At 44.7% G+C, this 14,292-nt stretch overlaps 1 protein-coding gene across 1 annotated transcript; it reads right to left on the bottom strand.

Annotated features, from left to right (window-relative positions):
* Positions 1 to 3,083: 3,083 nt before the first annotated feature.
* Positions 3,084 to 13,877, bottom strand: EDN1 (endothelin 1). Its single transcript, XM_079985087.1, has 6 exons — positions 13,823 to 13,877; positions 10,257 to 10,544; positions 8,323 to 8,485; positions 6,521 to 6,667; positions 5,749 to 5,862; positions 3,084 to 4,590 (listed from the first exon to the last, which is right to left on the bottom strand). Exons 1-6 carry the CDS (start codon positions 13,860 to 13,862, stop codon positions 4,449 to 4,451), a joined length of 894 nt encoding a protein of 297 aa, XP_079841213.1. The 5' UTR covers positions 13,863 to 13,877; the 3' UTR covers positions 3,084 to 4,448.
* Positions 13,878 to 14,292: the final 415 nt, after the last annotated feature.

The following is a 14,292-nucleotide window of genomic DNA, read 5'->3' as shown; positions in this document are numbered from 1 at the left end:
CTCCCTTAGGTGATCAATCCTCAATTTAAACTGTTTGCAGCCTTAGAATTTACCAAAATAAAAAGATAATTGTAACATAGCAACAAGTTTTTCTTTAAAAAAAATGTATGCACAACTTGTTTTGGGTTTAAGTCTAAAGTGTTTTTTGAAAAAATTCCATTGATGGAGCTAGCCATTAAACACAGCCATATATGGCGTTAATATTGGTTTTTCCAGGAACATGACTCAAGATTTTCTTTTTGGATGGGAAAATGCCAGTTGACCTATCTTTGTTTTTGTTATATAAGCCTTTATCAGCCTCATTCTGTGCACGTTTGGAGGAATGGCTATATTAAGCAAAAAAAAAAAAAAAAAAACAGCTATAAAAAGAAACAGCAGATTAACAAAAAAACTATTAATAGTGTCATGACACTGATGATGTCAACCTAGGGGCCAATGTGATTAGAATACACCCATCTCCCCTCACAGAAACAAGAAAAATAAAGATTGTCGAGGATGCACTTTTTCACCATAGTAGTAAACACTTAAGTGCACTATCAATGGCATTTTCTTTATGACTTGGAGGGAAGATTTTGCTGGACTGAGCCAACTGCAATTTAGGAAATTCCAGTGCTTTATTTTTTTAAAGTTTAGGGGTACAGTGGTACCTCGGGTTAAGTACTTAATTCATTCCGGAGGTCTGTTCTTAACCTGAAACTGTACTTAACCTGAAGCACCACTTTAGCTAATGGGGTCTCCTGCTGCTGCTGGAGCACGATTTCTGTTCCCATCCTGAAGCAAAGTTCTTAACCTGAGGTAATATTTCTGGATTAGCAGAGTCTGTAACCTGAAGCACATGTAACCTGAAGCATATGTAACCCGAGGTGTAACCACTGTGCTCTCATTTTCCTACTCATGTTGAAATACTGCCCCTCAATGAGGCCAAACTTAGATTCACAAAATGTTTAGGGGGGGGTGTACCCCTGCATCCCCCCAGAAAAGAAAAGCACTGGGAACATCACAAGAGAATGACACGGGTCACACCGCATCATAATTTGGATTACTCCAACTTTGTCTGGATAAATTAAGCCCAAATCCTGTCAAACCAATGTAAAACAGCACCAATAATTTCGCAAGCTAGACACAGCCTCACCTAAAACGCATCTCAAATCTCACCTGAATTGCAAGAGTTGCGTTTGGATTGCTGGTAATGTCGGGGTAATGGAAGAAAGGAATGAAGAGCCGGGGGCAAACTCTGTCAGGTGCAGATTCTCCCTTCACCACAGCGCTGTGGTGAGGAAAGCCTCTCCTGCTGAAATGGCCCATGAGACAGTAGAGAGAAAGTTGTCAAGGTCTGGGCCTCCTTTCCTTCCTCACAGCTTCTAGTCCCCTGCTAAGCCGCTCACTTGCTTCACCTCATGGAGCATCAACTTCCTGCCAAGGCCTTCCTCTTCTGCCTTTATGCCCTGAAGCCTTTCCCAGACTGCAGGTGTAACGGTGGGAAAGGCCACACCTGTTTGAATTCTGACCTTCAAGGAGAAAAAGGAGGGAAAGCAAGAATGCAGAAAAAGAGAGGAGGGAGAACTTGGGGAAGGGTCGTAGCTCAGCGACAGAACATGTTTTGCATGTGGAAGGTTCCGGGTTCAAGTTCCAGCATCTCTGAGTAAGACTGGGAATTCCCCCTCAGAAATTCTGGAGCGCTGGGGCCAGTCAGAGTAGGCAACGCTGACCTAGAAGGGCCAATGGTTAGACTCCGCCTCAGCCAACTTCCTCTGTGCAGCTCCCTGTCACTGGTGGCGCAAATGGGTGGGGAGGCAGGCAGTTGTGCGCTGCAGCCCAGCAGATTATTTTTATTTATTTATTTGAGAAAATGTATATTCTGCTTACTTGAAAGTAGAGACGTCTTAAGCAGTTTACAAAGGACAAGCTCAAATGTTTGTTTAAAATAAAATACTGTTAAAAGCGAATGTTAAAAATGAGTTAAATATATATAAAATCAGCCATTTTAAAAGCAATTGTATCTAATACAATTTAAGTATGTTAAAATCACATGCCCAGGTAGGCCTACTGAAAGAAAGAAGTTTTTAACTGAGGACCAGAAACAATACAGCAAAAGCTTCTAATAATCTCTGCAGGGTGGTTCTGGGTTTTGGATTCCACAGCAAGATAGGGCAAACATGCTGGTTATTTCTATACTTAAACTTTACATATATATTTTTGAAGCCCATTTGTTTGTGTTTATTTGTTGTTTTACAGGTAAGGTTGGTTGCTGAAAAGGAAGAGTGGGACAACGGAGGAGCTTCCTACTCCCGAAAGAGGTCACTAAATCCTATACCCAGAGATAGCTATAGGAACTGTAACTAAAAACCTTTTTAAATTATATTTTTGTAACAATAATAAAAGGGATCTTTTAATTTTTAGAACTAAAAATACTGAATCTTGCGCCGTAATTAACGGTAATTGAAGGCACAGGTTAATCAAAGGCTGGGCTGCAACTCTCCGACAGACAGGGACATTGGGAGTTCAATAACATCTTTGCATTATTGCTCTGGTATAGTTGGAAATACAGTAGCCTGGAAAGTAGGACTGAGCAAGAGAACCCAGTAACATTGATTCTGCTGATAATTTGTATTACAGACTGATGTTAAGTACAGACAAAAGGTAGTATCAACCGATAATTTCTATTGGTTTAGAGGAATGGGAGACTTTTAGTTCTCCAGATGTTGTTAGACTACAACTCCCATCATCCCTGACCATTGGGCCAAGCTAGCTGGGACTGATAGGAGTTGTAGTCCAGCAACACCTAAGGTTCCAGCCCTAGTTTAGAAAAAAGAGAAGTGACCTGAACATAACTCAGCACTTCTGTTTTGTGAAAAGTTTGCCTGTTTTTCTACACAAACTGGTATTAAAGGCGTAAGAGCATCCCACACTATCCACCCCCACCCTGGTCATTGCCAAGCCTCCTAATTCTTGACACAGAGCAAAGGTTTTGTTATTAAGAGAAGTGGGATATACAATATACAAAATACTGTGTCCCTCAACTCCTGGAATGAATCTTGTAGCGTCTATAATGAAGCTAAATCACCACCATGAAGAAAGTCCAATGCAGTAGTTAAAAATATTTATTTCTTATTTCTTATATGTTTACCTTAACAGACATAAGGCATTTTCCCTAATTTCATACAGAAATACATAAGACATGCATAGACCAATATGGCCTGTTTCAATGAATATTCAACATGGTAAATATAATGTCAGTTTCATGAATATAAATACAATATATAGATTCAAAAATATGCCACATCATACAAAATTACAATCCAGACCTTATTCAGCGAATTGTCTTATAGATAAACCCACTGCTATGAACATCCACTGCTTTTTCATCTTATTTTTAAGCCACCTGCTGCCATACAGACTTTCATTTCAAGAGATCTCGCCAATGCAGCATCTACCTCTTATTAGGATATTAGTTATCTGCATCTCCACATTGCATTAAATGCTGTCAGATCTCCTCTTGCATTGAGTGTTCATGCAGTTTATTGCGTTAAGCTAAACTTCATTTCTGCCAAGCTCGTGCACATGAACCCCAAGCTTGCTTATCTGAGGCTGCAATCTTGTACACACTTACCAGGGAGCAAGTCCCATTGAGCTCAATAGGAGTTGCTTCCATGTTAAGACATAGGATTGCACCGCAAAAGCAGAAAGGCAGTGAGAACTACTTCCCAGGAATCAATGCCGTCTTTAGGATGGGGCCTGTTAGTTTCTTTCCTTTGTCAGCACAGAGTGTAGAAGACCATTTTTATCCGCAGCTTTGAAAGTTCAGAAGGAACAAAATGGCGAGCTACTGGCATTTATGAATGATTAAAAAATAAGAGGTTGTAACAGATGCTTGAAGGTCACACAAAAAAGTTATAACAATACTTTGGCAAGAGTGCAACATAAGAGCATTTGAGGTAGAGTTGTTATGTAGGATTGTGTCCTGATCAAAGTAGCACAGTCATTTTCCATTTTAATTTAAGTCAAAACGATGCAAGTCTTCTCTTTCAGATCTTGACCTCTTCATTTCTGATCTTCTTGATCCCAAAAGAGCTTGCATTATATGTTAAGAGAAGCCTGCCAAACCAAATAAGATCACTGCTTCAATTTTACCTTCTCTTAAGAAATGGGGCCCAGATTTGCCCTTTCTTCATCTGACAGCCCACCGAAAAAGAAATCCAGTTGAAGGGATGCTTTCTGACCCAACCCATTCAATGGAATTCCAAGAAGATGGCAGTATTTAACTGCTTTGTCATCTGTCCAAAGGGAAGATTTATTTGGGCCCTCCTCTACTTTCAGAGAGTTAATATTTAGAACAACACTCCTTGATCTTTTCCTGGAGTGGAATGTTAAGAAGTCAAAACAGAGCTTCAGCAATGCTTTGTCAGTAATTCGTGATGACTCGAGGATTAGGGTTGGTGATCTTTCCACTAAGACGTCGTCTTCAGGCTTTCCCAAATATTTTGCTTTTGATATGTTCGGTTATGCTTCATCTGCTTTGGTTTGTGCAGCCTGCTCTTCAGTTTGGCAATATTAAAAGACGCTTTGATACTATTACCGATGGCATCCAACCTGCAGAAACAAGAAACCATTAAATAAATCGAGAGACCATACATTCTGATCTTCCTATTCACATGTAACCCAGATTGTATAGATGCTTGTACATAGCAATTCTGCTACCTTTTCCTTCCCACCTTTTGAGATGTTAAACGAAACACACATCCACATACTCCTATACCAGGGTTTCCCAAACTTGGATCTCCAGCTGTTTTTGGACTACAACTCCCATCATCCTTAGCTAGCAAGACTAGTGGTCAGGGATGGTGGCAAATGTAGTCCAAAAGCAGCTGGCGACCCATTTGGGAAAAACCTGTCCTATACTAATTCAAGTTGATTCAATATAACCCTAAAGGTCTACCATGTTGTATGGCAGGGAGCAAAGGGATGGTAGAAGTCTCACTTGCTAAATCCCTGTGTCAGTCTGCTGTTAAAAGTAGCAGCAGTTTCAAAAAGGAAGAATGACAACTAACCCACATTGCACCTCAGTTTTTATTATGAGAATCTGCCTCCATGTACATTAAATGGTGTATATGCAATATATTTTGGTGTCCATACGTGGAACTCTTTTTGCAGTCATCCACAGTCAGGATTTAATTTATTGTGAGGACTGCATAGGCATGATTTCTCCCCTGAAGAGACTTAGCACTTTGAAGTGCCAAACCCATTTTGGAAGCAGGATATTTACATAAATTTATTAAATGGGATTACTTTCTGCAAGATAATGCTCAACATTAATCACAAAAGTAAGAGATCAATATGCTTCAGGTAAAGTTAAAAGAGGGGGGGAACACCCTTTAGGGTCACAGCCAGTCTTGTCTGTGAGAAAACTTATTTCAGGCACCATATTTGGTGCTTAATTAGATGCTTGCATATGAGCAAAATACATCTGCCAAGTCAGCCTAAAGGCAATTCAACTGAATGCAAATCTATCCGATCCAAGGTCCTGTTCCTAACACTTCCTGGTTTCCATGAAGCAGTCTGTTCCATACAATGAAGAAACTGTGGAGGTAACAGTTGGGGAAATGTTGTGGTGCAAAGATTCTACCCCAGCTACCAAAAGGCTTCACTTTTCCCAGATTTTTTAAGAACTAAACACAGCTTATACCCTCTTGCACAGACATCTCTTTCACTCAACCCTTTCCCCCACAGGGTATCAAATAACAAACTCACCTTCTCATTTTCTTGCTGTTAGCCAGTTGCCTGAACGCACATTTCAATCCAAGCCCTTTGCAACCTCTATCTTTATGAAGATTTCTCCAGTCTTTCTCTCTGGTGGACTGAGTCCTGTTTATATTTTTAAAAGGAAAGAGAGAAAGATGTACAGCTATGAGGATATTTGCATGATTTACATATCATGAACAATTACATTTCTTCGTTTACCCTAGCTTTTCTCCATACTTGTCAACACTCCAATTTTAACTAGACAATAACCTAATGCTTAGTCCTTATGCTGGACTAAGAGACCAAACATCACTAATGAGTTTCCATGGCTGAATGGAGATTTGAATCTTACAGTTTGAGTCCAACACTCTATATACCACTCTGATTCTTGAGCTACACTTAAGCTTTTTTTAAAAAAATGTGGCCTTTTACACACACACAGGTTTACTCATGTATAGTATCTTTATCCTAGTACAGTAATACTTCCGTGAATGTCCGCTTCGTCTAGCGTCCATTCTGGCGAACGTCCGCAGCAAACCCGGAAGTACTGGAACGGGTTACTTCTGGGTTTGCCGCTCGTGCATGCGCAGAAGTGCTAAATCGTGCTTCGCGCGCATGCGCAGACGCGGCACTTTACCCTGCGTCCTTTTTGGCTAGCGGCTGAAGCTCCAGAAAGGATCCCAAGTCACAAAACAATGTACGACTGTATCTAATAAACTGGAACTTAGCACTCAATTCATTATAGCACAGGTGAAAGAGGACAGAACAAACCAAAACGTACCAGTGTTCTTTTCCAGTCTCGCAGAAGCTTGTGCACTTCTTGTCTTTTAGGTTAGCACACTGGCATCTTCCATGTCTTCCAAGAGGTAAATCTCCCAGTGACCGCCTTGATCGGGAAGGACTCCCAAGCCCATATGGCACAATTCGCCTATCGTTGGAGGGGGGGGAGAGAGAGAAGAGGGAGAGAACTGTTTAATTTCACTCACAGAAATAAAAGTTAGGAGCGTTGATTTAAAAGGACTCTGGCCACACCAAAGGTTGAAACTCACGTTTGCTAATGACTTCTATCACACATTTGCATAGGCTGGTGGAAAAAGCAACACCAGTTTGCATTTTAGCAAATGTTAGCTGCCACAACTGAAACTTGAGGGAACCCATATTTAGGCTTTACAAATTTCATTTTCAGGAGCACAATAGTGTGTGACCAAGACAAATTGATGTTTGCAAACGCTGGCATCAAATATGTACACTTGTCAAGGAGTTGTCCCTACTTGAAGACAAAACCCAAGTTTGCTTCTGCACACTGTGCGAAACTTGTTAAAATTCAGAATTCAGTGTGCTGTGTGAGATGTGTTAAAATTCAAGATTCATTATGCATTATCAGCATGCAATGAGCTCTCTCCCAATTCAAAATACAAATAAGTTGCACCATTCATGTCTATTTAGCAATGAAGCCCTCCTTCCAATTATTACACTATTAAGGCAACTAATTAAAATGCTATTGGTGATGTTAGTGCCAGATGGTGGTTTTTAAAGATACATTTCAGTGCACTTATCAATGGTGCTTTTAATTATACAACACAATTCTTTGGACAACAGCATTCCTGGCCTTTCTTTGCTAATCTCTAATGGTGATTAACCATGGTCCTTCCACACATTATGCTGAGCCAGCAAGGAGCCACAGAAAGAATTTTTGACTAGATTCTGTCTTAGCGGAATGTGCTCAAGATATTCCTCCCCCTCCCTTCTTGGCTACAATCCAGTAACAAATTTCAGTCTAACGCTGCAAATTATTTTGTTTCTGGGCGAATCAACTCTTTTACCCTACCCCAATGCACACACAATCCCGAAACAGAACAATATAACTGGCTTTAACTTTTTAGCCATTAAGCAGCCTAGTACAAATTCTTTTCAGAAGAATTTAAAATTTGTTTAGGACCAGAATAGCATGAAAAGCTGGAGTTAGTAAGCATGTTTATTCATAAGCAAACCTTGTTTCATATAATGAGCCACTACTCTCTTGGAAGTAAAATGCAACCCTCAGCATTCTTCATGTTACTTCAAGTCTTCTTCTTCTGTCATTAAGAAGCGTCCTAGAATATCCTAGGATGCACCTATAAAGCTACTTAAATCCCACTGGTTTCAGGGATCGCAGTCGCAACCATTAGGGCTGCAATCCTACACACCTACTTGAGAGTAAGCCCTTTTGGACTTTGTGAGAGTTACATCTGAATCCACTAAAGGTACTATTAGTGAAGCGATACTTTCAGAAAGCAATGCCTTGATTTGTACTTTTATTGCAGCAACATGAAATGCTTTGGTGCTTAATTGCTTTTTTAAAAAAAAAAAATGATTTTTTTCCAGCTGGCGCTATGCAAAGTCTGAGATACACTTAGCCTTCTGCTTGGTACCAGCCTGGTGCTGTGATTATGGCCCAGAGAGAGCACCAGACAGACGAGCTGAGGAAGTTACTTTAAAGGAGGAATTAGCAGGCTAATTATGCCACAACAGCAACCTCGCCGCGATTATAATAATAAAAAAACTGCATTAATGGCTTAGTTCCAAGGAGGGGGCAGTACTCACTCGGGAGTGTTGATCCAGATGATGTCCAGGTGGCAGAAATAGACACACTCCTTATCCATCAGGGAAGAGCAGGAGCACCGCTTGGACCTGCGCAGCGGCCAGGGGGCGCTCGAAGGCTGCCTTTGGGCGCTCTCGGAGGCGCCGAGCTCCGTGTCTGCAGCATCTGCAGGAGAGAGAAAGAGCAGCGCTTGAGCGGCGCTTGTGCAAAGGGGAAAGAAGCCACGAGACAGGCAGGCGCTCCTATCGGAGCTTGGCCGGGAGGGAAGGCGCGCTATTCGGAAAGGAGACCGGAGCAGCTGCCATGCCTGCAGGGCAGCGCAAGGTTTATCAGGGACACGCGGCGATCGTCGTTACCGGGAAACTTTCTCCACGTGGCTGACAATAAAGACGCAGCTTTTTTGGCTGACGTTCTTGATCCGAGCCAGCAGAGGAAGGCGAAATCTAAGGGGGACGGAGCGCAAGGGCTTTTAAACCGGAGCGCTTCTGTTTTATGGCGCCATGCAAGCAGCTGATGAGTCTTAAATCCATTTCACACATTGTTGGAGGAACCGCAGGGCCGGAGCGGTGGCTGCCTCGGGGATGCCCTCCGAGGGGGGCCTTAGACCCAGTTCATTCCCCCTCCACTCCACTCCACCTCGCTTTCCCCCACCTCCTGATGCTGCGTGACATAGGAACCAACTCCTAGGGGCCGAGGGCCCTTCACCACCTCCCCAATAAAGTATTTGAGGGGGTCGCTAGCGCCCGCCCCAGTTGATGGGCACTGCCATTCAACTGTGCGTGTGGCTTCTTGTGGAGGATCCTGCGGGACAAGGCTTACCTGCCCCCCCCCCCCCATATTTTATTCAAGTTGGTACCTCTGGAAAAATTGTAACCTAGCCTACTGGGAAGCAACCCTTGTATTCAGTGGGGGCTTATTCCCCAGTCTAGGGAGGGTAGCTCGACTCCTTGAATTCGTACAATCGCAACAAGTTCCATTAAATAGGCGAATCGAGAGTCCCTGCGCTTATTCTGAAGATGCTCACTAAGAGGGAAAATGCGATCCTGAGCATCTTTCGAATGTTTGTGCAGGGTAGGTATAGGTATGCTACGGAGGCTAAAACGGAGCCAGAATCAGATCAGGTAAGGCAATTTGCGATTTCTAGGCAATGGACGGGCTAGTTGTACCTTTTTATTATTATTAGGGTTTACTTCCGAGTAGGCATGGGCAGGGGCAGGCCGCTTGTAATTCTCACCAGCGGCGGGTGCCCCCCAGCTGCTCCGCATGTGGAGTTTGTGGGTGTCTTTACCGTGCCAAAGTCTGTCCAAAGGAATGGGTTTTTAGGAGCGCTTAGCTCTGCAAAGGAGTGCGGTAAAACCAGGATGCCCTTAGTCCGAAATCCCATCCAGGTTACCTCCCCGGGCTCAACATGTCAATGCAGAATTATTCGTAGAGATTAAACGAGGTCGAGAAAATCCGCTCGAAGGGATGAGACGGGGCATATAAAAGAAAAAACCCTTTAAATAATCGAACTTTCGCAACCACAAAACCAGTAGCGGCAGAATACTCGTTTACTCTGTGTGCGATGCCACCAAACATTTATCCACCATAAGATCGCGTTAACTCTCGGAGGAATCTGGTTAAAACCAGCCACTCCGGGTTAACGGCCTTGTGGATCGCAGCGGAGGCGCTCCTTAACACCTTGGCAGCAAGCGAAGCGAAGAAGCCAGCGCTCAGGTAAAAGATTGGAGAGAGTTTCAGGCCAGTGACCTCAGAGCCTTATCACTCTCCCTCGGCTGGACGCAGTCTACCAGCAAAAGTACACTCTTGACCTAGACACGCTTGCAGTGGGAACTTGGAAAAACGGGAGTGGAGGGGGTAGGAGTAGTATGCATTATCTCCCCCCCCCCCCGGGGGGTGAAAAAAGAAAGAAAGCGCAGCGGATTCCTCAGCTTACCTGTGTGGCTGATCACAAAGAGCAAGGGAAGGATCAGTCGCGTGTAATCCATTCCGACGACTCTTCTGGTAAACCCAAGGCAAGCGAATGGAACTCCCCCTTTAAACCCCGTTTGCTCCCGCAGCAGGTTGCAGGTAGTAGCCGAGCGACTGTGCTTGCTCTCCAAGGAAGACGAAAGGACTCCGCAATCCGCTAGGCAGCAGTGAGGCTGTGACTCCGTGTTGCAGCGAGGCTCCCTGCGCGCTTCTGCCCGCGCTGGCTCTGGGCGGCTCCTTTTATACCGCTCCCCTACAGAGCGGAGTAAACAGCGCTCCTACTTTATTTTATCCCGAGACAATGTTATTGTGTCATTAGTCACCGAGAGGCAACGTGCAGAGCGAGATAAGGGCAGGCTCCGGAGGAAATCGCTGCGAGCTTCTGAGGCAGACGCCGTCTGGCAAGGCAGGGGCAGGGTTGCACAGGAAAATAAATACCCGGAGGAGACCTTTCGGAAAGACCGAAATCCCGCGGGCCAAGGGCGCCTCCAGCGCGCGGCCGCCAGGGGGCGCACCGCCGCGGCCTCTGCTGCGCCTGGGGGGCTTTGGCCCGCTGCCCGTGATTAGAAACGGCAGTGGGATTGCTTTCGGGTCAGGTTTTAAAAGGCGGGAGGCGGCCACGGGAAATTGCCCCCCAATATATGCAAAAGACAGCGATGGTTTACTACCTTCAATTCTGTGCCTGAGTTAGCATTTATTCAGCGGCGGGAGGGGTTTCACTGCGGGGTCCCTCGAGATATTTCTGGACTCCCATCACCCATGACCACTGGCCATGCTGGCTGGGGGACCAGCAACACCTGGAAGGCCCACCCCTACCCCCTGCGTTCATTAAAGGGACCCCTGACCATTAGGTCCAGTCGTGGCTGACTCTGGGGTTGCGGCGCTCATCTTGCTTTATTGGCCGAGGGAGCCGGAGTATTGCTTCCGGGTCATGTGGCCAGCATGACAAAGCTGCTTCTGGCGAACCAGAGCAGTGCACGGAAATGCCGTTTACCTTCCCGCCAGAGCAGTACCTATTTATCTACTTGCACTTTGACGTGCTTTTGAACTGCTAGGTTGGGAGGAGCAAGGACCGAGCAACAGGAGCTCACCCTGTCGCAGTGATTTGAACCGCTGACCTTCTGATCAGCAAGTCCTAGGCTCTGTGGTTTAACCCACAGTGCCACCCGCGCTAATATTCGCAGCTTGCACGGCAGCCTTGAAACGGGAGGAGGGACCTGTGGCCAGTCCTACTGCTATCATGACCAGTGGTCAGAGATTATGGGAGTTGGGCTCATGCAACCTCTGGCAAGCCACAGGTTCCCTGCATTTTTAGCTCATTTCAAGGCTCCAGGTCTACTCATTGCATGCGTGCCTGGGAGTATACAGTTGGATAGTGAAATAAGAACTTTTCATGGATAAAAAAAAATAATCTTCCCAGATCGGACAAAAGCTCCATCCAGTCTGGCGCCCTGTTTTCATCAGTCGCCAAGCAGCTACCCTTGGAAACTCACAAGAAGGATACAGAGAGGGAGCTATCTTGTCTTGGCTCCAGCATGTAGCAATCCGAGCGACACGGCCTCTGAGTACAGACTGCAATAGTTCCATTTTTAGCTAGCATGGCGAGGGGTGGGGGTGGGGGTGGGGTCTAATCCCTGTGGATTTGTCTAATCGCCTTTTAGCAACCAACTACACCAGCTACCACCACTGCAGTTTGTGGTCATGAACTCGTAGAATCACAGAATTGTAGAGTTGGGAGGGAACGTGAGGGTCATCTAGTCCAACCCCCGGCAATGCAGGAATCTTGTGTCCAACGCGGGGCTCGAACCCACAACCCTGAGATTAAGAGCCACCGGAGCTATCCCAGATCCATAAACTAACTATGCCTGGTTTGTGTGGCGTACTTCCTTTTGCTCATTCTACAAGCAATTTCTTTGTAAAGAAGGAATGAGATGGAGGTAGCATCTGCCCCGTTTTCTATGTGCATTCGAGACCAGAGTGTATTAAATCCAAGGCCTTTATAACAGGTGTGGTTCACCTGTGGCTCTTCAGGTGTTACTGGACTCCAGCTCCCAGCAGCCCCAGCCAGTGGTTTCAACAACCATGGGAGGTGTTGGGAGGATGGGGGGGGGGAAGGTTCCCCCAGTTCTGGTATATTGCAATGGGAGGGTTTTTTCTATTAATGGCAAATCGGCTAAAACGTTACTAAAAATGGAACTGTACTTAAGAACATCAGGAAAGTCCTGCTGGATCAGAGCAAAGGACCATTTAGCCCAGCATCCCATTTCTCACAGATGCTTGTGCGAAGCCGAGGGCTAAAGCATTCTCCCCACTTGTGAGTCACAGCAAATCAGAGGCATTCAGAAGTAGTGCATGGCCAACATTGCTATTAGCCACTGATAGCCTTTGTTCCATGATTTTTTAAAAATTATTTCAAAAACGGGCAACACTACTGCATGAAACAAGAGTACCTCTAACCTTAATCAGTTTTCTGTGTGATAAGCATGTTTGAACTTGCCAAGTCTGTTGCTTAATGATGTGCCATATTTTTTTATGGTGTTTGGGGCTGCTTCCAAGATTTCTTATTTCAGGAAATGCATCTACAATCCAAGTGAATCATCAATGCATTTCTTTTCTTTTGGAATGCATTGGGCTTGCTGGAGGAAAGACTGTGCATTGGCAAAGGTATTTTTATTGCAGAGCAATGTATGAATATTAGACAAGGAAGGAGAAAAGGCATTTGTGGGGTTTTTATTATTATTTTGAAAAGGGTTACATTTGGATGATGATAAATATTTTGTTTTGAAACTACCAATGGGTGATGTTGGGGCAATTTGCTAGGGGCTCCAATAGCAGCAATAGAGCCCACTGCCCTAAGACCAAACCTTGAAAGAGGCAATTAGTCGTTTCCACCAGTTACTACACTATCTACCTCTCTGTATGGCTCTAATTAAATGGCTGCAAGTTCTCTCTGGTTTATCACTGTGGTATTATTCCTCCTCCACTGTCATCCTAGCTTCACATTTATATTATTATGTGATGTAATCAGGGCCTTTTTCAGCTGAAACTCACCAGAACTCAGCTCCATCGCCTCTCAGATGGGCGCATTGCCATTCTAAGAGGAGAGGTTTGTAGTGACCTCAGTCACCTCTTTTTCTAGAAAAATAGCACTGGATGTTCTGCATGTTACATATTATACGAACTATGGTGGAGAGAAGGCTTAAACTGCTGCTCCACACTCACTGTGCCCTCCTACCTTTAATTACATAAAAAGACCCACAAAATGCTTGGGAAGGTCACAACTAGCATTTAACTGTATAATCCAGTTTCTTACCCTCCTGCCACCTCAGTGCACTCTCTCTCTCTGTGTGTGTATCCTGTAAGTTACAAGTTCTTGTGAAGCTGGGTTTTTTAAAGTATTGTTTTGATTTGCAAAGTTCTCTACTTCAGCATACACAAGGAACCCTCAAAATTTGTAGGGGCCATTACCTTCTTTTCCAATGACCCTGTTTTGCCTCCATAGCAATAGGGCAGGGATGGGGAAGCTCTGACCTGCAAAACTAGTCCAGTCCTCTTCATGAGCCTCGCACATCTCTCCCAAGTCATGCTTCTACCACCTGACTGGGAAGAAAGGGGAGCAGCTTTAATCTTTGTCGCAGACTGGTTGAGAAAGTTTCACCCAGGGATGGAAAACCTGTGGCAGCTTCAGGTGTGGTCAGACTCCAGTTCCCATTAGTCCCATCTAGTATGGTTAATGGTCAGGGGCGGGTGGGATGGGATATGTAGTCCTGCAGCTTCTGGAGGCTCACAGGTTCCCCACCAGAAGCCTCCTTCACTTCTAGTTCCTCTCCCACAAGGCCACTGACAACCACCTGCCCCGCAGGAAGAATCCTTCTGACTTATTACATGTTGCTGTGGCTGTGTAGGTGTGCGTGGTGCGTGTTTTAACAAGCTCGGAAGGATTTGTATTTTAAAATACAGGATATAAATAATGGGAGGGGGGGTTAATAAAATGAATCGAA

This window comes from Podarcis cretensis, assembly GCF_951804945.1.
Source record: "Podarcis cretensis genome assembly, chromosome: 7".
Taxonomy (NCBI): domain Eukaryota; kingdom Metazoa; phylum Chordata; class Lepidosauria; order Squamata; family Lacertidae; genus Podarcis; species Podarcis cretensis.
This window is presented reverse-complemented; position numbering and strand designations above follow the sequence as displayed.